Source organism: Carassius carassius, chromosome 46 (assembly GCF_963082965.1).
Source record: "Carassius carassius chromosome 46, fCarCar2.1, whole genome shotgun sequence".
Classification (NCBI taxonomy): Eukaryota; Metazoa; Chordata; class Actinopteri; order Cypriniformes; family Cyprinidae; genus Carassius; species Carassius carassius.
The window spans coordinates 13,126,202-13,150,981 of NC_081800.1; the positions used below are offsets into that span (position 1 = coordinate 13,126,202).

Genomic DNA, 24,780 nt, shown 5'->3' on the forward strand with positions numbered 1-24,780 from the left:
AGCCTCAATCCCAAAAGTGCTGGGTAAGAACATGAGGCATTTGGCTTACTGAAACTCGACAACATAATTATATTGTGTCTGTGTAAGGTTCCTCCATTGCCCTAAAGTACTCCCACAACAATAAGACCCCTGAAGGACGCAAGGCGAAAAAGGTGAAAAAAGAAAGCAAACATTTTTACAAACAACACAGATACACTTATTATAAGCACCATGAATTTAACATCTAGATTCAACCTTCCCATTTCAACATCCAATCCAAACTTCACTATTAATAATAAAACATAAACTAATATAAAATAATAACAATATTAACTATTATAAAAGTGTCAAGCAAACAGAGCCCTTAAAAAGTGAACTGATAATGGTAAGAATTTACTGTAAAACACTTACAAAACAATGACCATTATTATGGTTTTATAAATAGAGCCAATTGTAAGAGATCAAATTCCACAAATTTCTTTTTGAATTTTCTATTACTTATTTTTATTGCTCCTTCCTTTTCTCTTTCAGGTCTGTTCACATCAACTATATGATCACTATAAAGATAACAATAACTATATAAGCATCCACACTGACAGACAATAATGTTCTGTTTATTAAAGGAACACTACACTTTTTTTTGAAAATATGCTCATTTTCCAACTCCGGGTGAGTTAAACAGTTGAGTTTTACTGTTTTTGGATCCATTCAGCCAATCTCCGGCTCTTACTGTAGCACTTTTAGCTTAGCTTAGCATAGACAGTGTTGGGGAGTAACTAGTTACATGTAACGGCGTTACGTAATTTAATTACAAAATTATTGTAACTGTAATTAGTTACAGTTACTACGAAAAAATGAGTAATTAAATTACAGTTACTTATGAAACTTTTTACGATTACAAAGGGGATTACATTTAAATATTTACACACAACCACATACAGATTTAACTAATTTCTTTCCCAAATTGCACTGACTATTCTGAGACATACCGCCCTAATAATTTCCGGGATGCGGAAACACAGTCTGGTTCGTTGAATCCAGTCATAAAAACGAAATGCCTAACGCGGACGGAATATGCCACATTTTGGATGACTAAATCAAAAGTAGGTCATTACACTTGAATCAAAACATGACATGGACTAGTGTCTGTGAATATTAAGCCCCAAAAATGCAATATATGACTTGCACATTCTGCCTGTCCGTGGAAATCAGGCGCGGACTGGACACCGGGAGAAACGGGACAATTCTCGGTGGCCTGGCAGCCGATTTTGCCCCAATATTTAATATCATTTTTGTATAATTGCCTGCCGAATGTACTAAAGCGATCATTTGCGAATCCACCATTTGATAATTAAATCTCTAATAAGTCATGAATTGTTAGTCATGACTCGCGCGCTCTCCGCGCCTCCGCCAAATGGTTTGGATCAGACTCAGAGTAATCAATGCGAGAGAGAGAGAGAGAGAGAGAATAGAGAATAGAGTGGACTGATGGAGCAGAGAAGCAGAACTCCTGTTCAGGGTTTCAGGTCAGTTTCATCTGTAAAGATGCTTTTTTGTCTTGGTTTTTTTATTTATTTCATCAAGCAGCAGCACGTTGCTCATCAGTCATCACTCAAAATACTACAACCCGAATTCCGGAAAAGTTGGGACGTTTTTTAAATTTTAATAAAATGAAAACTAAAGGAATTTCAAATCACATGAGCCAATATTTTATTCACAATAGAACATAGATAACGTAGCAAATGTTTAAACTGAGAAATTTTACACTTTTATCCACTTAATTAGCTCATTTAAAATTTAATGCCTGCTACAGGTCTCAAAAAAGTTGGCACGGGGGCAACAAATGGCTAAAAAAGCAAGCAGTTTTGAAAAGATTCAGCTGGGAGAACATCTAGTGATTAATTAAGTTAATTGATATCAGGTCTGTAACATGATTAGCTATAAAAGCTTTGTCTTAGAGAAGCAGAGTCTCTCAGAAGTAAAGATGGGCAGAGGCTCTCCAATCTGTGAAAGACTGCGTAAAAAAATTGTGGAAAACTTTAAAAACAATGTTCCTCAACGTCAAATTGCAAAGGCTTTGCAAACCTCATCATCTACAGTGCATAACATCATCAAAAGATTCAGAGAAACTGGAGAAATCTCTGTGCGTAAGGGACAAGGCCGGAGACCTTTATTGGATGCCCGTGGTCTTCGGGCTCTCAGACGACACTGCATCACTCATCGGCATGATTGTGTCAATGACATTACTAAATGGGCCCAGGAATACTTTCAGAAACCACTGTCGGTAAACACAATCCGCCGTGCCATCAGCAGATGCCAACTAAAGCTCTATCATGCAAAAAGGAAGCCATATGTGAACATGGTCCAGAAGCGCCCCAACTATTTTGAGACCTGTAGCAGAAATCAAAAATGAAATGAGCTCATTTTGTGCATAAAATTGTAAACTTTCTCAGTTTAAACATTTGCTATGTTATCTATGTTCTATTGTGAATAAAATATTGGCTCATGTGATTTGAAAGTCTTTTAGTTTTCATTTTATTAAAATGTAAAAAACGTCCCAACTTTTCCGGAATTCGGGTTGTATATAAAGGACATCGTATTATCTGTTGTAATGTTACAGTAGTAATTTAGCTGACAAAAATTCCGATTTTTTTTTATAGGATTAGGGGGAGCTATGACAGACAACAACACAACCCTTACAAAAATTAACATTTTAATTTTTAACTATAAATCCAGAGAAAATGGTTACTATTGTTTAACTGTGGTAACCAAAAATGTAAAATTATTTTACAAATGTATTTATTTAAGAATAAATACAAATCCATTTGCAAAAAAAAAAAAAAACAAGGTTATTTTACTTTTATATAGGCTAATAAAAGCAAGGTTAATTTTTGTAAGGGAAAAAACATGACTCGTGTACAGTATTAGGATTTTTCTATAAAGATATTGTAGTATTGTAGAGTATTGTATTGTAAAGTATAGTTTTGTTCAATCTTGAGTATTAAAGTCACAAGAGATATGGATAACAGGGCAAAATAAAGAGACTGAAGAGAAAAATAGAAGTGAAGGTGCAGTTCAGGAGAGAACTTTTAATTATTTTGCATGTCCCCAAATTAAAGATTTAAACCTTTTTTTATGTCAGGTCAATACAAAAAATAGTTTTGTCCATGAATTTGTTTGTATGAGTTTGAATTTTCCAGTCTGAAATTTTTCCCAGTCCGCCCCTCCTGTAAATTAATGGCAAAGACATGGTTTCATTTACTACACATGGGCCTACTGAAGCTCGCAGTGTTTTCAACCTCTGCCATCTCAATATAGGAGTACACGAGCACATAAACATAATTTCTAGAACTGCTCTGTGTCACTTCATGTGCATTTTACTTATTTTGAGAAAACTATCATCATATACAAAGAGACAGTAGTTTAAAAAAACACCAATGTTTCAGGAGTTTAGTACACAGAATACGTCACATGCTTATTAGATAACTGTATTTAAGTTGATGTGTATGCTTTTATTTATTATTCTTTAATTTTCACAAATTTAGAAAAGTAATCAAAAAGTACTCAAAAGTAATTAGTTACATTACTTTAATAAAGTAATTGAAAAAGTTACACTACTATTACATTTTAAACAGGGTAACTTGTAATCTGTAACCTATTACATTTCCAAAGTAACCTTCCCAACACTGAGCATAGATCATTAAATCTGATTAGACCGTTAGCATCTGGCTAAAAAAATGACCAAAGAGTTTCTGTATTGTTCCTATTTAAAACTTATTTCTTCTCTAGTTACATCGTGTACTAAGATCCACTGAAAATTTTTCTAGGCTGATATGGATAGGAACTATACTCTCATTCTGGCATAATAATCAGGGGACGTTGCTGCCTTAACATGGGTGCAGCAGTCACAGTGATATTACACAGCACCTGAAAATAGTGCCCAGCTAGTTTTTGTAGTTGCAGAGTTGCTGGGGATTATTTTCAAGCGCTGTGTAATATCACTCAACTCAACTGTTCAGCTCTAAGGGAGTTGAAAAATTTGCCTATTTTCAAAAAAAGTGGAGTGTTCCTTTAAAAGCATTCTGCAGTTTCGTTGTCTGCCCCTTTAAATGCTTGATCTCTTTATAATGTTGATTCTGATTGACTGTTATCAATCCGTTACTGTTGTGGTTTGGACTGTACTATTCTTTTGATTTTATTCTTAAAATGTCATTTAATTTTTAAAACGATATCTTTATCATTATTGTTGGCATCCTTGGTGTGAACTTTAGACATCATTAACAAATACATCCAAAGATACATAATAAGAATGATTTGCAAACATTGTTTGTTAACACCATTTTGGCCCACTTTCTCCAAGTTTTTCTGTTCTGTTTCAATTCCAGCATTGGTATTTGTCCACAAATCTCTCTTTTCATCCATTCTCTATTTCTTATAGTTTCCGAAATGAATGGCCAATCGGTCACCAATGCAGCGAAAGGTGGCAGGCTGCACCTCCCAGTAGTTAACCGGGTTGCCATAGAGGCTAATGCCATTATAGAAGCTCCTCTTCATGCCGAAACCTCGAGGGCAGAAGTCATTAACATCCACTCGATTTATGTTGTTGGAATGAAGGTAGACCACCTGGAATAGAAGCCAAAATCAATGATTGTGCTTGTGTGAATGGGACACTTTTTGTTCATCAGTTTGATTTCTCGCACCTGCAGGTACTTCATGTCTGGCAGACCCATGGGGATGCGGTTCAGCCGGTTGTTTTCCAGATGCAGCTCCCTGAGATTAGGTACATATGATAGGCTGCCATTCTCAATCATCCGGATGTGGTTGAAACCCAGGCCCAATCTGGCAAACAATGAATAAGCAATAGACAATAGATGGGCTGCACACATTGTGACAGACATCTAGTGAGGTGGAAACACAATAGACTGGAAACACTGTGAACAGGCAATGGGTCAACTGCAGCCCTGCAGGACAAGCTGCAATATATGCAGGATTTTTCAGGAAAAAGAGATTTTCATGAGTTGTTGTCTATGCATTGTTTCATGGATTAACTTGACTGCTGAATGCTGGTTTATTATTGTGATTTCAGACAAATCATCATATAATAGTGGTAGGTTGTGTACGTTGTGTTATATAAGACAATCCCACTCTCTTTAGTTTCTAGTACTTGATCCGAGTTCATTGTTTTAAGTTCAAGACATTAACCAATTGAGTTTATTAATGTCTTGTTATCTTAACGTTATGCTGTTACTTACACTATACATAAAGTTGTGGCCTAATGGTTAGAGATTTGGACTTGTAATGCAAAGGATGCGAGTTTGAGTCTCGGTCCAGCAGGAATTGCAGGTTGGGGGAGTAAATGTACAGTGCTCTCTCTGCCTTCAATACCATGACTGAGGTGCTCTTGAGCAAGGCACTGAACCCCCAGGTGCTGCACCATAAATGGCTGCCCACTGCTCCGGGCGTGTGTGTGTGCACTTTGGATGGGTTAAATGCAGAGCATGAATTCCGAGTATGGGACACCTTACTTGGCTGAATGTCTTTTTTTTTATGTTTTTATCTGTCATGTTACTCGTGAATTGGATTTGACTGTACTCTGGAAATTTTGTCCAAATATCAAAGTATGTCAAATTCTAGTGCGTACAAATTCATTTATCACTGCAGTCCAAGTACCAGACCATTCTAGAATAAAAAATAAAACTAAAAAAACTTTCTCTGTAGTATTATTAGTTTTTATTTTGTTATAATGCACACTTATGGTTTCAATTTAGAATTTTGCAAACATGGTTTTCTTATTTTATTAAAAAATGTTTTTTCCTTGCAAGCTTTTGTTAGCACAATAGTTTTAGTTAACAACACTTCTGAGATTACTCCAATAAACTGGCAATCATAATTTTTGTGAAATTTAAAGGATAATACTTGACTTTTCAGGAGCCTAAATGGCAAACATAGGGTCTGTAATCACCTATGTCTCTACAAACTGAACTACACTATTGTAGCAAGCATTTAACCACCCCCCCCCATATTATTAAAATGTCATACACCAGGTGGCGCTGTTGCTTTATAGAGAGCCCACAGGAAAAGCTATGTGGTGTGTTGAGTGCAGAAGGGTCATGAGTTGCTTCACCTGTACAGGTGTTTATAGCGGCTCAGGTCCTCCAGTTGAATAGCTTGGATCTGGTTATTGTCCAAGTGGAGCTCATGAAGGCTGTCAGGGAGGTCTGGGAAGAGAGGAACATTCCTCATTATATAATTGGAAGTAGCACCACCCATTAAAACTCATGCAAATTGTGAAGGATATTATTAAAGCTCATTCAAGTGAGAAGCTGCACAGAGTAACTGTATTATCCAAATGTTCTTTTTTCAAAATAAATACAATCCTATCATTTGACAAGAGTTCACATAATGACTTTTATGAATATTATAAAGAATCACCTTTTGGAATTCCAGTTAGTTTGGACTCAGAGATGCGCAGGTAGTTGAGTTTCAGGCCTTTAAAAGCGCCAGGCTCAAAGCCGCTGTTCTGAATAGGGTTTCCGCCCATCTCTATAAGAAGCATTCAACATCAGACAGAATATCCCATCACAAAAACCAGCAGGCTCCATCTAAAAAAGGAAATGGTTTGGTCAGACTGTAACCTCTATACCACATAATGGCAAGCGTGCATACAAACCAATGCAGTTCATGCTGCCCAGACCAGAGAACGTTCCTTCTGCAACCTTCTTAATATGGTTGTCATGAATGCGCAGCTCCACCAGGGATGGGGGAAGGTTCTTGGGCATCACCGTCAGGAGGTTACGGGAAAAATAAAGCTTTTTTAAGCGTAGGAGGGGTGCGAAGGCTCGCGGGTGGACTTTGGAGATCTTGTTGTTGACCAGTGACAGAGCCTGGTGGGAGACAGAAAGACGTTAGCATTTGGTTCATGGAAAGTCATGCAGACATGATTAATAACAGTTTGACCATGAGCATTAAATATGTACACAAAATCAAATGACTTATAAATGATGCTATAATTTTATGTCTTGTTTTTCAGGCCATGCCAAATATTGTGTTTGGTGAGAGAGGCTGAGTAAATATTAGGGATACATATTGGGGATAATATGAGCTCTAAGAAGGGAACTAAAACATTCAGTTTGGCACCGGCGTGTGTTTCCCAAACTACAGGGGCATTCTCCTTCAGAGACTTGAACTGTTTGACACAGAGTGCCAAAGGTAAAGTAATGTGTGCAGCAAACGACAGACCATTTTTTCAGGAGCTAGCCAAAACATGCTTGTCTCGTTGTTTCTATATATAAAATAAAAATCTTAAATATTAAAATGTAAATACTTAATCTAAAGTTACAGCATTAAAGTAAATAGTGATATATTTAGCTAATATGGAGCTTGATTGCATGATTGCATCAGCCAACGTTGAATACAATTTTTTTTATCAAGCTGTGAGACTTGCACACATCAGTGAACAGCACCAGAAAACATCCAGAAATTAACAATATTATGAACTTTTCAATTTGAATAAAATGTTAGTGTTTTGAGGAACACCAATAAGCCAAAATGTTCTTGCCTCATTCAGCCTCATCTATCTTCATTTTTCTCACTTGTTATTAATGATGAGTAGAATTTATTGCTTGACCTTCACCCTCTCTAGTTCTCATTTCTTTGATCAGTAACAGTGTCTTACATAGAGGTCTGTAAGTCCTTTGAAGTCATTCTCCTTCAGTTCTGTGATGCGGTTGTTCTGTAGGTCCAGGAGTTTGGTGTCTCTGGGAATTTCCTTGGGCACTGCAGTCAAACCTAAACATGAAGACAAAATGTTTACAGCTAATTTAAAGCTTGTAGGGTATAGAGTATACAGATCTGTATACAAATGTCTGTACAGAGAGACCATTAGCCTTCCATCTGGTCTGGATTTCCCCATGACAGGGCTTCTTATTCAACATCACAATAACAGAATTAGATAGTGAACACAATTGAAAATCTTAACAATTACAGCATGTCTTTGACAAGATGTTTAGTTCGAAATAAATCAGTTATTGTGGCCTACTGTGTGCTTACTGGGCATTTTCATTCCAGTGTCAGGTTTTGCATTAGTGTATCTTTATATTAGAGTAACCTGAGGATGTTCTGCCACCACTTTAAACATGCACTTTAAAAAACATTTAGGTTCTTTAGCCACATATGGACCACATCACAAAACTCCAGCAGAACCGCACCAAAGCACAAATCCAGCATTGTGTCTGTTTTAGCAACGGAGTGTCCAAGATTCTAAATCAGGCCAATGATTCATGATGATTTCCAGCAGAGCCCAATAATTGATACTAGGCTGGGTTCAACCTAGCAGCCATTTATAATGTTCTTGAGAACCACAACTTCCAAGCCATCTAACTTCAAGCAGGACCGTAAAGTAAAATCAATGCATTATTAAGCATATCAAAGAAATATATTGATATGTGGCCTGCAGGCAATTAACACAGGAAATCATTCTGACTTGTTTTTTATTAGTAAAAAAACATCTTCTGGATACCTTAATCAACTCAAGCATTTTCACAGAAAAGACTTTTGTGTTTCCGTGTGTCGTAGTGTTTAATATGCTCTTTATTCAGATCTAAGGAACTGCCATCATTACATTAGCTTAGGATTTTTTGTTTGGAATTTATATTTTTGATAATGTCATCATAGAATGAACACAATATACAATGAACACAAACTTTCAGCCCAGGAGTCTTTTTTTCTGGAATTATCGCATACTTTTTGTAAGGAACACATCAGCATGCTGTGCTATCAGTCTTATAGATTGTAGAAGATGGTAAACAGCACATTTACGCTACCATTAAAAAATAAATAAAAATAAAAATATTTTAATGAAACTATACTTTTATTCAGCAAGGATGCAATAAAGACATGTTTAATGTTACAAAAGATTTCTACTGTATATGTCAAACAAACGCTGTTCTTTTTAACTTACTATTTATTAAAGAATTATGGTTTTGACAAACATAATTTTTTTTCCAAATTTATAATGATAAGAATCAAATAGACAGGTCAAATCAGCATATTAGAATGATTTCTGAAGGATCATGTGACACTGAAGACTGGAGTAATGATGCTGAAAATTCAGCTTTGCCATAATACATTCAAACAGAAAACACTTATTTTAAACTGTAATAATATTTCACAACATTATAGCTTTTACCACATTTTTAAACAAACATAAGTGTAAAAGATGCAATCTTTACATTTATTTGATGTTATTTTATGTTAGCAAATAATATAAAGAATACAAGAATTAATACTAGAACAATCAGGCACTGAACAGAGCACCCATTAACAGTCTGATTAACTAACAGAACTGCTTTTGCGTCCAAGGGGGGTAAAATATTGCACAATAATAGCAGAAGCATAAAATATTATTTGAAATCTTCTTTTCTAATAATTGTACTCGTTTATGAGGTTTTTGTACATAAAAGAAATTATCCCATAGAATATCTTGAGTTCAAGCCATTTTAAGCCAATATGCTAAGAGGCCGAACTGAAGATATTTCTTGTTTTCCTTTTTACAATATCTTCTTCCAAGCCATCTGCCCACCTGCCACTCAAACCAACAAGCGCTCAGTGACCAGCCGACCGCTGACAAACACACATCACAGCCCCCCAACCACAGCTCTGCACACATATACAAGGTCTATCTAGATAGATAGATAGATAGATAGATAGATAGATAGATAGATAGATAGATAGATAGATAGATAGATAGATAGATAGATAGATAGATAGATAGATAGATAGATAGATAGATAGATACTCACTTAGGTCTGAGCACTGCACCACATTGAGCTGACAATGGCAACCAAAGGGGCATGAGAACACATCTGGTGGCAGCTCCTCTACAGCTGAACCCTCTTCATCTCTCATCATCACCGTTGTCAGATCTCCCACTTCTCCATCCAAAGCAAAGTCCCAGAATCCTCTCTGCTCAAAGGGCAGAGCCAGTGAGGGAGCAGTCAGGCTGCAGATACTGAGCAGCAGAAGCAGGCGAGAGCGGCAGGAGAACATTGCAGAGAGACAGAGACTTACACACACGGACCTGCACCATGAGGAGACAAAAAGAGATTAATGGTTGTTTATTTCATTTGACACAGCTGTTTTTATATGTAACTGTGTGTATCCTGTTCTGTGTGGGATTGTCATACATTTTCGTTAACACTGAGCCTTTACTTTCATTTGGAGCTGAATGTGTTAATGTGTTAATTACACAAGGGACAATGTGTAGGTACTTAAGACTCTATGTCTTCTCTTCAAGTTCAGCCCGCAACCCATTTCCTCTGTTTATAATAATTAAGACAATAATACATTTCACAAAGTACATCAAAGGAACAGGGTGGAAGTAGGATGTTATTTGGGGTTTGGGATGATATTGTAACATTGCCATCTGAATATGAATGCATCATTCAGCATTCCCTGAGAAACACTAAAAGCTTTGACATAGACATTACTAAAAGGTACTAAAAGTACTATTATTTAAAAGTGCATAAATAAGATTGTGTGATGTTAAAAACATCTGAATGAGAACAACATTTTAGTTTATCTTTTAGTATCATCTGCTGACATTTCAAAAAAAAAATAAGCAAAGGGTAACTAAAGAGACAAGCAGTGAGTCTGTGTCTGGTCAGACGGAGTGTGGTGGTGGAAAAACTCAAACTGGCCTTCTTAAAACATATCTTAAAACAAGCCATTCATTAGACAGGAAGGAGGTAGGAGGGGATATTTCTGACAGTCTCTGTGAGTTTGTGACTAAAAGGGCGAAGGAGCCACTCATGATGTCATTTCTCAATGTCTTCCAGCTGGGTCCTGTGACGTCACCAGACATTTTGGGGCTAAGATGTGGTTAAGGATCCAGGGTCCGCAGAACCAACCAGAGGACCACGCTGACCCTTAAACATGGGGCTGTAACCTAAACCGCAAACCCTATTCAGCTACATGCCCCCCACCTGTCAGTTTCTGACTTAACCTTGGCCAGTGTGTTAAACCTGATCAAACTGAGATCTAAAATTAAAGCCAACACCTGTTGGAAACCCAAATCAGCACCCTAAACCCAACCTGCATCCTGAACTATAACCCTGAATCATAATACTTCACACTGAATGTGATATCTCCTGGCAAAAGCTCAAGCAACATAGCATTACAATTATCCTTTAAATCCAACCAGCTGGGGGAAAAAATCAGTAAATCTCACTGCCATCATAGATGATTGTTTTCACAAATGAGTCACAACACTTTAAATCCATAGTATTCCCTATATATGCTGGGGAGAGGAGCCAGATGTCAGAAGATGCCATGTGTCCCAAGAGAGAAACTCAGTGTCTTCCCATCACAATTTACTGCCACATTCAAATATGTTCCCTCAAGTTTCCTGAACTTTGTATTTTGTGTTTGTCTTCGACTTTAAGGGAAATACTAATAGATAAAACGAAGACACTAAGATTATAACATAATTAAATATAATATATGGATATTAATATAATATAATATATGTTTTTTTATATCCTGTGCATCAAAGAAGACCTCCAATGAACTAAATGTTTTGTTTATTTCTAAGTTAGATAATATAACATTTGTCATTCAAAGATGAACAATGAATTGAGAGACACCTCTAAGTCAAAGAACTAGCCTCTGTTCCTATTTATGCATAGCAAACCCACAGTAAAGACTCCTATTAAGCTTAGAGGGATCCCACACAAATGTTGTTCATTTTTAATTGTGTCCATTGAGTCCTTTATGTCTCCCATTCCACACAGCGTCTGTGACTGTGTCATTATTGGAGTAATGAGCATGGATGCTTTAGCGGTTCCCCTTGGCTCCTCAATCATCTTCTGTGAACATTCACGCTGTTGTCTAGGTTCTTAAGATCTTTGAAATGACTACAAACAGACATTTACATTAAACATTTGGCATGGTGCCTGACAGTTCCCAGAGCTGACCATATGTTGCTGATCCAAACATTTCCTAAATATCAGTTCATCCAAGGTATGCATTAAAGGCTATAGTATCCAATGGAATCCCATTCTTTATCCTGACATGCCAACATATGTGTTCCTCTCATATCGTCTGACCATCTTTCACTTTAAAGTCAAGCACATGGAAATTAACATCCATTTTTATGCCTCTGACCTGGAATAAAAGCAAAAAGGGAAGAAAATGTACCCATTTGTAAAAATAGTGGCTAAATTATACCACACACCCAAAAAAGGTCTGGTTTGGACTGGCCAGAGGAATGCAAGGAGAGGGCTGAGGCACAGTCACACACAAGTCACTGCATCCTGCTCTTCAGGGAAGAGTTTGATAACTATATGTGTTAACTATATGTGTTATTGACCACAAGCACCATAACACAAGTACTGTATATAGTAAGTATATGTGCTGTTTTTATGGGATACACTCAGCACTTCCAAGCAGAAATGTTTTCATTAGAAGCTGCTCAACAAAACGAGGTGTCTTGAGTGGGATCTCAATAGTTATGTTCGCACATCAGCAGAATACAGTTGTATGTGCTGTTTGGAGAGCTAAATACAATTCTGCATGGCTCCATACTGCAAATAAAATGGTCACAAATGTGAATGAAAGTGTCATGGAATCATTACGGTCTAGTTGGGAAAGCTTTGTCTGTTTCATCTTGTTAAAATGTGTGCCAGAATTTAATGTGAGCCAAACGAACACAGCATAAGCCATCCCAGCTAACAAAAATATATTATAAGAATGTTTCACTAATGTTCCTGTTAAGTTATAAATATGTTATCTCTAAATGTTTTTTTTTTACTTTCAGAAAATCCAGATTTTTTATATTATTATTATTTTTTTATCTTGGTTTAGCAAATGTTAATAAAGCATTCCATCATATCATACATTATTTACAGCAAACATTTTGGCAACAGTACTTTTGAATGTTTTCTGACTATTCTGAAACAAGTAGTAACATTTAAAAAATGTTAGACGAACATGCAACTTTTTTGTTTCAGAAAAAAAAAATTCCATGAACTATGTATCAATGACATTATTGTGCTAAGGTTTTGAGAACATTAATAAAGACCAGATAGAACGTCTCGGTTACGTACATAACCCTCGTTCCCTGATGGAGGGAACGGAGACGTTATGTCGAACGACATATGGGGTCTCACTTGGGAGGCCAATCATCTCTGAGTTTAAGAGAAAACGCTAATGAAAATTGGCTAGTGGATTTAACATACCTGAGCCACTCCCCGTGCCAATGGGTATAAATAGGGCGACAGGTGCATCCACTCATTAGGTTTTACGCTGAGGAGCCGAGAACGTGTCCCGGCAACAGCGACCGGTTCAAGATTGTGGCATGGGGACATAACGTCTCCGTTCCCTCCATCAGGGAACGAGGGTTACGTACGTAACCGAGACGTTCCCTATCTTTCGGTCACTACGAGTTATGTCGAACGACATATGGGGTCCTATGGAAAACGCCACAACCTGAATATCGTCACAACCCTGTGGCGCTGCAATTGTCGACAAGCCCTGGCGTGCCACAAAAGCTAAGCTTAAGGTCATAACCTTCCCAAAGCCCCAGCGCAAATTCACTGACCTTGGTGCCGAAGTGGCCAAAGGGTGAGTACATCGCAGCTGGAGAAGGCCACGCTGCTGTTCCGCCCACACAAGGTTAGTTTGGAAGGGATTTCAACCTTCGGAGAAAGATTGCTTCAAATCTTCCCTCTTTGTTCTTACAGCTTGGCAAGACAATGGGGAAGCGAGCCTTAGGAAAAGGTCGCTACGGAGACCCGTAGGGAGGTGGCATGTGGAGATACTGATATGGACTGACCCAGGGGGCAGTACTACATACGGAAGGGGTCTCTGAGGCAGGTCCTACCTTAGAGTAGGGATGGAACGGCTGCCAGAAGAGACTGACAGAACGGGTCTGTCAAGGGAAGACACGGGTTTGCCAAGAGGGAAACCTTACCGTTGAAAAATACACATATGGTATTACCTATAGGGAATCAAGCCATATGGACACCTAGCCCAGTACATGTGCTGACCGGAGCTCCGGGCATGCTAACACCAGTACTGGGCCTGGCGACAGACTGCTCCGCCAAGTCTGACTGCCGAGGGTGCTGGAGGATGCTCGACCAGGGTATGCCAATCGGGGAACTCACTGGGAGAAGAAAGGCGCTCACATCCCCGTGTTAGGGGGAATGACGCAGCAAGCGTGACACCTCGCCAGCCCTTCCCGCTGTTACCCAACACACGGGAAGAAACTGGCTCTACACGGAGGTTGTAAAACTTCGCAAAGGTGTTGGGTGTCGCCCAGCCCGCAGCTCGACAGATGTCTGCCAGAGAGGCGCCGTGCGCCAGCGCATAGGAGGAGGCCACACTCCGTGTGGAGTGGGCCCTCACCCCCAGGGGGCACGGCTATCCAGTGGGCCAACCTCTGCTTAGAGACAGCCTTCCCCTTCTGCTGACCTCCAAGCAGACCAGGAGCTGCTCAGAGCTTCTAAAGCTCTGGGTGCGGTCCACGTATATGCGAAGCGCGCTTACGGGACACAGCAACGCCAAGGCTGGATCTGCCTCCTCCAGGGGCAGCACTTGCAGGTTCACCACCTGGTCTCGGAAGGGAGTGGTGGGAACCTTGGGCACGTATCCAGGCCGGGGTCTCAGGACAACGTGAGAGAAGGCCGGCCCGAACACAAGGCACTCTTCACTTACCGAAAATGCTTGGAGGTCCCCGACCCTCTTGATGGAGGTCGAATCGACTCCAGATCAGCTGGACCGTCTGGGGATGGAGTCGCCATTCCCCGGGGAAAGTGAGCTGTCGTGAGAGCGCGTCTGCTGCACGATTGAGCTCCCCCGGGATGTGGATAGCGCGCAGCGATTTGAGCCGCGTCTGACTCCAGAGGAGGAGATGGCGGGCGAGTTGAGACATGCGACGTGATCGTAGACCGCCCTGTCGGTTGATGTACGAAACAGCCGCAGTGTTGTCCGTGCGGACCAACACGTGCTTGTCCAGCAACAGCGGACGAAACCGTCGGACCAAGTCCCTGTGATCGCACAACTGCTCTCGGGACCGGGCCATAATGAGCCAGTCATCGAGACTGAGGATCCTGACACCCACTTCCCAGAGTGGGGCAAGGGCACCCTCCACGAGCTTCGTGAAGACACGGGGGGACAGGGAGAGCCCGAAGGGGAGGACCTTGTACTGCCATGCCTGGCCCTCGAATGAAAACCGCGGAAACGGTCTGTGGCGAGGGAGGATCGAGACCAGAGGTGGAAAGAGTACAAAAATATTCTACTCAAGTAAAAGTACCATTACATTAATGAAATTTTACTTAAGTACAAGTAAAAGTACCAGTCTAAAAATCTACTCAAGTAAAAGTAAAAAGTAGCTCATTTAAACTTTACTCAGAGTAAAAATTACTTAGTTACATTTTAACAGTGGGAGGGAGTCAAAATGGGACAGGCCAAGAGTGTCAAACTCAGTTCCTGGAGGGCCACAGTCCTGCACAGTTTAGATATTAGATATAACCCTAATAAACACACCTGATCCAGCTAATCTAATCATTTAGGTTTATTTGAAAACTACAGGATATGTGTGCTGGAGCAGGGTTAGAACTAAACTCTGCAGGGCTACGGCCCTCCAGGAACTGAGTTTGACACCCCTGGGATAGGTCTATTAATCTCAAACTAGTTGTTTTTAATTAAAGGAATCAGTTATTTAGAATAATAAAACATTTGGGCTGTTACCAGGCAAATCAGTATCAACAAACTCATCTTTTAATGCAGAGGAAATGCAGAAGATTCATTGGAAGTGGCATTTAGATGTATTACACTGTTTAGTGCAGGACAAGAATGCATTTAACCTGCAGTTACAAATGCATGAATAATGTTTTGATATACAAGACATAAAATGTTGAATACTCATTTGAAATGATAAGAAATTAATTATTAAAAAAAATCAAAAGATACTTTAAATGTGAAATTAAAATGGCCAGTATGTGTCAGCAAGTCACTGTTAATAAGTGAGTCATTGCGATTGAACCGAATCATTTAAACGTTTGATTCATTCAGGAACGAAACACTGTCACGTTGCTCAGAGACGCAAAACTGTGCTTTGGTGGCTGTGTTTGGAATTATTTTCTGTTGTAGAAATAGAGCTAAAAAGGCAATATGGTGTCTAAAACGCAAGTCTCTTAATTAACTTGTTTACTGAACTGTTATATATATGTATGTATATATTCATGATGATTTTTGGAGGAAACGATGGCATTCTTTGTGTGATTTTGATTTAATATATGAAATTATATAAATATGTGAATTTTCTGCCCCTATATCTTCAATTTTGTGATCATTCTAAATGCATTTTAGGAGACTGAATCACACAGTGAAAGAACGCACAATAAATGCGCGCGCACATCATTAAAACAAAAATAGCACACTCCTCACCACGGTCTTTTTAGCTAATTTGTGCAAAACCTCTTGCTAAAATGTCAAAGCTTCATTTTAACCACCAATGCAACGATGCAATTATTTAGCTTACCTCTACATTCTTGCGAACGGTTGATGTCTTGTCGAGATTTTATAAGCTGCTAGTTTGGTCTTCCTAGGCAAATACAGCTTACACTGCATAATAGAGCATACATATGGCCAGGGGTTCACTTCATTTCCTTCGAGTTCAACTTCAGAATATGACGGGGTTTCGTTTTCAGTGGTGTCTGCACCACTAACGCCTGTTTTGTCCGTCTGCATCTTTCTTGTGATTTTAGCGCCAGTTTGCCCTCCTGCCCATTATGCCGTAGTTTCCAGGGAGCGATTTTTATTTTTTATTTTTTATTTTTTTACTCAGTAATTAATGTGTTTTAAAATGTAGCGAAGTACAATACTTCAAACAAAATATACTTAAGTAAAAGTAAAATTACAGATTTAAAAAATTACTTTAAAAAGTATTAGTACACAAAAAAGCTACTCAATTACAGTAACGCGAGTAAATGTAATTCGTTACTTTCCACCTCTGATCGAGACATGAAAGTACGCGTCTTTCAGGTCGATCGCTGCAAACCAGTCCTGGGGCTGAACGCATTTGAGAATGCGTTTCTGCGTCAGCATCTTGAACGGGAGCTTGTGCAGGGCCCGATTTAAGACTCGCAGATCCAGGATTCTTGGGTACGATGAAGTAAGAGCTGTAAAACCCCATCCTCATCTCGGCTGGAGGGACCGGCTCGATTGCATCCTTCGCCAGCAGGACAGCAATCTCCTCGCGCAAAACAGAGGCATCCCGGACTGCCACCGAAGTCTCGAGGATGCCATTGAACTTGGGAGGTCGCCGGGCGAACTGAATCGCGTAACCGAGTCGGACCATCCGAATGAGCCAGCGTGACGGGTTGGGCAGCGAAGCCATGCTCCCAAACTCCGTACAAGTGGCACCAAAGGGACAATCAACATACCCGCAGTGGTGCAGCGATGGGGAGTTGTGTCAGATGGCCCAGAAGGCATCGCGTTCCGAGTCATCACAGCCACACTCCTCGTGTTCCCGGAGGAACTGGCCAGAGACACGTGGAGAGGCGTTGCGAAAGGGTGAGGTCAGTCGCCGTGCGCAGCTCCTGCATCAACCTCGGGTTGGTTCTTCCCTCGTGCATTTGTTAAAGCCTTGGCTTGCTGAGTTTGCAGGATAGCCATGGCAGCTTACAGGCCTTGGGTGAGAGGCACGGACAATTCCTCCCAGTGGCGACGTTTTGCGGACACAAGTGCACCGCAATCGCACTCTCCTGCTGGGGAATGTCAACGCACCCCTAGCTGCCCCGCCATCAAGGGTAGTGAGGACGGAGGAACGAAATGAGCTGCTTCCGGCCGTAAAAAGGGGCCATCCACGACTACATCACTTCCCCATGCACATCCGGGAAGAAAGGAACCAGAGTAAAACGCGGTTGTGAGTCGCGCTCTACACCGAGAACCAATCAAACAGCCATGAGCACTCAGCGCTGGGCGGTGCATTCACCTCCATCCTGATGCTCACAGCTGCCCGGGCAAGCACGGCTGTCAACTCTGGGTCCAATTCGGCAGTGGCGACAACACCCGAGGGGGGCAGCCCTGCCGAATCTTCATCCACAGAGGTCAACAGCCCATCCCCGATGCTGCAATCGACATCTGATCCCCGGCGGCAAACTGAATGACCCGTTGGGACTGCCATAAGACAGCCCAGCAAAATCACCCAGCAGCCGCACAAGACAAACACTGCGGAAGGGGTAAGAGGTCCGTGGGGCGTGGCCCGGCGGAGAAGCTCTCACTGTCACCTTCAAATCTCCCAGAGCACTAGCCGGCGGTCATCTGCTCGTGACAGAGAAACCGGAACTGGTAGTGACAGAGGGGTCTGCTCCTTTCCCTTTAAGAAAGGAGAGACGCAATCGCAGCGTTGCCATGGTCACACACGCAGTGCGTGCATGAATCATCCACGAACACGCCTTCAGCGTGCTGAATGCCCAGACACAGAAGACAACGAACGTGGCCATTGTCAGAGAACAGGAAACGACCGCATCCAGAAGGACGCGGACGAAACGGCGGCTTTAAAAAAACGCGAATCGTCCGCGATTTGCTCTTTTAGGAAATCTGCTCTCTTAGTTGAAGCGCCCAGGGGAATCGCTGAAAGGGACACCGCTGTTTGCGCCGTACCGCCAACCAGAACAGCTTCCCGACACAGCAGATGAATGGCTTTGTGGAGTATAACAGCTTTCATACAACCACTCGGCTCCGAAGCAAAAATCTAATGAGTGGATGCACCTGTCGCCCTATTTATACACGTTGGCACGGGGAGTGGCTCAGGTATGTTAAATCCACTAGCCAATTTTCATTGGCGTTTTCTCTTAAACTCAGAGATGATTGGCCTCCCAAGTGGTGGGAGTGGTAACTCGTAGTGACCGACAGATAGGGAACTAACATTTTGTTAATGCCCCGGTAGAATATTTGTTCACAGCTTTAAGAGAACCTTGAGAATATTACCTGTTAGCTGGGGTAATGATTCATGAACAAATGACTCTTAAAGGGACAGTTCACAAAAAAATGAAAATTACCCCATTATTTACTGGCCCTCAAGCCATCCTAGGTGTATATGACTTTCTTCTTTCAGATAAATACACTCAGAGTTATATAAAAAAAATGCCCTGGCTCTTTCAAGCTTCATATTTTATTTTTTTGGGCTTCATAAAATATCACTCTGTCATATATAGCTATGGCTTGGGGGTGAGTAAATCATGGGATTATAATTTTCATTTTTTGGTGAACTATCCATTTAAGAATCAGTTCTTTATCATGAGTAAGGATTTACAAAATAGCCTCAAACTCACTGGAGAGTGAGTCATTTATCCATTCAGTCATTGATTAATTCAGAGTCATTACTGATGTAACTGACCTCCTCACTGAAGTGTCATTTTTTGGAAATGTCTGATTCAAAATGAAACAAACCTGTTAGTAAATATACTTGTGAATCCCAAATCCCAAAGCCAATAAGCAAATCCACACACATCATGATGCCTTTGATAAAAACATTCAAACATTAGCTTAAACAAGGATAATCATTTCCCAAGGCCTTAGCCAAATACATCAGTGGACAATCCAAAGTTCACAGCACTTATCACTCCAGTCTAAAGACACAGTCCTCTCCTGAACGGTGACTTGAGGAATGGTATGGCCTAGACATAACAACCACTTCTGCTGCTAATTACACAGCACATACTCCTCAATGTGGAATGCAGACAGCTATTTATATCACTCAAAATGTCAGTTAGTTTTAAAGTTAAATGTGACAGAAATTAAGAGAGAGCAGCTGCTGATGGCAAAACCAAGGTGTTGGTTCTGTATTAAGATTATTTATGTCTGCATAAGCTGTTTTCTGCTGGTCCAGTTGGACCAGAAGGACAGATTTTTACTTGCATTAACACATTTTCTCTGGCCCCACTATAGTTAAAAAAAAAAAATAAATAAATAAAACAAAATGCACACTACTGGTCAAAAGTTATATACAGTACAGACCAAAAGTTTGGAAACATTACTATTTTTAATGTTTTTGAAAGAAGTTTCTTCTGCTCATCAAGCCTGCATTTATTTGATCAAAAATACAGAAAAAAATGTAATATTGTGATATATTATTACAATTTAAAATAATTGTTTTTAAATTTATTATACTTTAAATTATCATTTATACTGTGATGAAAAGCTGAATTTTTTGGATCATTATCACATGATCCTTTAGAATTAGAAATCATTCTAATATGATGATTCATTATCAAAGTTGGAAACAGTTCTGCTGCTTAATATTTTTTCAGAACATGTGATACTTTTTTAGGATACTTTGATGAATAAAAAGTAAAAAGAAAAAAAAGAAGCTATGTTTTTAAAATATAAATATTTTGTAATAACAATATACACTACTGGTCAGTAATTTGGGGTCAGTAATTTTTTTTCTTTCTTTTTTTTAAATAAAATCAATACTTTTATTCAGCAAGGATGTGTTAAATTGATAAAAAGTGACAGTAAAGAAAATATATTATTAGAATATATATTATTAGAATTTGTTAAATGCAGTTCTTTTTAACCTTTTATTCATCAAATATATTAGACAGCAGAACTGTTTCCAACACTCATAATAAATCAGAATATTAGAATGATTTCTAAATGATCATGTGATAGACTGGATGTTACATGTGACACTGAAGGCTGGAGTAATGATGCTGAAAATTCAGCTTTGCATCAGGAATAAATTATTTTTTTTAAAGTATATTTAAATAGAAAACTATTATTTTAAGTTGTACTAATATTTCACAATATTACTGTTTTTTCTGTATTTTTGATCAAATAAATGCAGGCTTGATGAGCAGAAGAAACTTCTTTCAAAAACATTAATATTGTTTCCAAACTTTTGGTCTGTACTGTATATATATATATATATATATATATATATATATATATATATATATATATATATATATGCTGACTTGGTGCTCGAGAAACATTTCTTATTATCAATGCTGAAAACAGTTAATATTGCATAATATTATTACAATATAAACTTTTTTCTTACAAGTAATTCTTTGAAAAATTATAAAGTTTAAAAGAACAGTATTTGAAATAGACATATTTTGCAACATTATAAATGTTTTTACTGTCACTTTTGATCAATTAAATGCATTCATGTTGAAAAACGTGGTAATTTCTTTACAATAAAAAAAAAAAAAACATTGACCCCAAACTTTTTAATGATAGTGTATAATAGTAGTTTATGACTAATTTCTTTAGATTTTGTTTTCCCTCTTTGACAAATAAGCTTATGAAACAATACTCTTTAACATTTAGATCTTGGGCATCAATAAATGTATTTTCTCTTCATTAAAACAATTAATTTCTGTCTAAATCTCCACCTAGTCTGGTGTTTCTGAAAAAGACAGACTTAATTAACTAAATGTCAGATTTTAATAATAGAGTGCACAGCAGACTTCTCTCCAGAAATGACAGAGACTGAGCAGAGCCCACACAGAGAGCTCTCTGAACACTGCAGCATGTTTCCCATGATTACTGTAATAACAATAATAAAACACAACAATAACACATTAGCCAAGAAGGTAATTTCCCTGCATACTGAAAGGCGTGTGTTCTTGTATGATCTGTATGTCTTTAAGATTCATCTAAAGAGTTAAGCCTGAAAAACTAAAAGCCAAGGCTATGGCATGTCTGCCATTGAGTTTTACAGTGAGTTGAAATGTATAAATAAGACACGAGATTAAACATCTGAGGCAACATTCAAGAAAGCATCAGAAGAGTTCAGAAAAAGAGTGCTCCATCAGTATCAACTCCTGATTTCCTCACAGGATGTTTTGTGCAAAAGCAAACAGTACAGAGGGTTTTTATTTATTTATAAATAGGCAGTTATCATTAGAAATGTTTTGACTCTGGCTTTGATAAATCTATAATGGATACTAAATTCAGTAGAGCTTAGAAAGGGTAGCGCCATGAACAATTTTTGACAGGAATGCAAATGAGGCTGTGAGGGACAGAAGTACGGTGTGTTCAATGGTTTCTACTGTTGTTTAAAAACATATCAACTGTTCAGCTGACAAAATGTCTTTCTGAAAAAAAGTGGACAAAACACGGTAGCACTTTAGTTTCTATCCCTCATACCCGTGTTTTCATCTGTGTAAAATTCAATATGGCATCTAACCTTATTAAGGTCTATTACAGGGTTATTCAAATCTTGCGCTGGAGGGCCAATGTGGTGCAGAGTTTGGCTCCAACCCTAGTCAAACACACCTGAGCATGCTAATCAATGTTTTTGGGATCATTAGAAAATCACAGGCAGGTGACTTTGATCAGGGTTTGAGCCAAACTCTGCACCGCATTGGACCTCCAGGGCAAGATTTGAATAACCCTGGTCTATTATCATAATCAATTACAATCCATTTTTTTTTTCAATCTGTTTTTTTTTTTTTTTTACAGTCCATTTTTTCATGTTATGGTCAATAATGAACACATAATAAATGCAATGTCTACAAATGCGCTCTGATAACACTCATAGCAGAATATATGGTACTTTTGGTGTATTTCGTCTGTACTCGGAAATAGGAAATTTGGAGTTTCAGGTATAGGAACTTTTAACTGGAATGTCGGAACTGAAATATGGAAAAAACCCTGACTTTGGAATCCAAAATGGCTGCTCAGTGCATTAACAGTAGGTGAAAGAGTAGTAATATTGTTTATTAGCACATCTCTTTGTCTATGTTTCAATAAACTCACACAGTACTAAACAACTTCTATCTGTGGACATGATACTTCAGCATTATCTGTGAAAAATATGTGTACTTATCAACTCGTATTGCTAACAATTGACATGTCCATCTTGGTTTTCTGACTTGTGTACTGGAATGCAGTCAACTCAGTGTGATATTATTCCCAGCTCCGACTTCTGAGCTAAATGGAACACTGTCTATTATTTACTCACAATATTTCTGGTTTCTGGAGATATAACAACTTTATTAATATTTTCTTTTGATCTTCAAGTGTGAATTGTTAATTGAAAATGCCTTGACCATAAGAATGTTTAGAGTTAAATGGCACTTCTCTAACCGTGGGAGCCAGTGAACTCATATGTCCTCTGTGAATCTGTTGTTGATTAAATTAGTTAGAAAGAAGGATTTCTTTCAAAACAACAGCTTTGACACATGAAATGTAGTATGATTGGGAGTCCAATGACACGCTTTCAATGTTCAACAGTCAATAAAAGTCTGACATTAGCAATCAAATGAAGACTTCCTATGTGATGTGTTCTCACAAATGAAGTCAGTCATCTAAATTCAGCTGTTTTGCCTGTTGCATGCACACATAGACAACTTACTTTTCTCTCTCTCTCTCCTGACGAACCATTTGGTGGTTCTGGACTCTATGTGCTTGGCAGGAATTAACTGCTGGCTTGACTGTAATTTGTTAACTTCAGTCCCTAAAAAAGCTTCTGCCTGGCAATGTCTATTACTGCCCTGCATGGATGTGGCCACTGGCACAACAAAAAGTGAAGGCAGACCTGATCAACAGAGCTGGTTGTTAAAAGAGTTATATTGAGTGTGAAGCAGTATTAAAAAAAAAGGATATTGGTCATTTCCACAGTTTTATATATATGAAATTTGGAGATAGACTGAATAAGACAAAGTGAGGGTAAATGAAATGGAAAAAGACAGAGATGCCCTGAAATTTGTGCTTTGAAACATGTGAGAAATAATTTAAACAATCAAATCAAACTTGTAAATAAATCATAAAACCTCATTGTGAATCTCATAGAAAACGACAGGATTTTTATTATTATTTTATTATTATAAGATTATAAGATATACACATTTACCACCCAAACACCAGGACATCATTTAGCGCCAATAACTGCACAACTCATTCACCATATCAGTGCATATGAATAAACAGAGAGCAACAAGTTTGCACATGCATAAATCTTAACTGAGAATGTTTCACAAGCCTTTGGTTTCGTGAAATTTAATGTTTACTAAAGCTTAAGTAGTTCCGAAACTTTAGATATAAAGACGTGCATTACGCAAATAACCAAAAGCTTGTAAGTAGCTAGTCAAATGAAAATGACAGCACAAAACATAACAAGCCCCCAAAAATAAAAATAATAAAAGAAATAATAATAATAATAATAATGAACCACTTACCTTAATTTGGGCTGCAATATGTCCACAGCCCCTGCGCCCGTATTTACCTTGTGTTTTGTGTTTGTTATTTGGGCTTTAAAGCAAATATATTTTCTCTTCGGCGTAACTTGGTCTTCTAGTTTTAACGCTAAGCTTGGGTCATCAAGCCTGTATCTGTCAGTGAGGCGGAGAGCTGGACTGGTTTACAGACTGCAGGCGGAGGAACAGGCGCACAGGCGCGCGGTTTTGGGGGAGTTGAACAGTGCAAAAACTTCAGCCAACCGTCCGCTCTCACTCACTACTTACTGCACAACCCAATAATGAAACGACTTCTGACACGCTTACAGTTCCATGATTTAATGATTTTCTACACGTATTCAAGTGCAATCAAGCTAATGAAGCGGTTTCTCAAAACGTGGATATCAAATTCCTGCACTAATGCTCTGGCAAAAAATAACAACATGGTAACCGTCAAGTTTCCGCCAAAATACCATTTGCTAGTTTTTGTAAACACAGTAAATTAACGTTGCTACATGTGTACTTTCAGATACTTTTAATTAAGATTTTATTTAGCTTCCAAATGGGAAACTGAATATTATGAAAATAAATTACTATTGTACACTAT

General features: G+C 38.8%; 1 protein-coding gene across 1 annotated transcript; it reads right to left on the bottom strand.

Moving 5' to 3' along the window:
- Positions 1-4,034: 4,034 nt before the first annotated feature.
- LOC132129781 (biglycan-like) lies at positions 4,035-24,358 on the bottom strand. The gene is made up of 8 exons (XM_059541537.1): positions 24,177-24,358; positions 9,780-10,057; positions 7,655-7,767; positions 6,650-6,863; positions 6,412-6,522; positions 6,104-6,197; positions 4,680-4,818; positions 4,035-4,602 (listed from the first exon to the last, which is right to left on the bottom strand). Exons 2-8 carry the CDS (start codon positions 10,024-10,026, stop codon positions 4,405-4,407), a joined length of 1,116 nt encoding a protein of 371 aa, XP_059397520.1. The 5' UTR covers positions 10,027-10,057; positions 24,177-24,358; the 3' UTR covers positions 4,035-4,404.
- Positions 24,359-24,780: the final 422 nt, after the last annotated feature.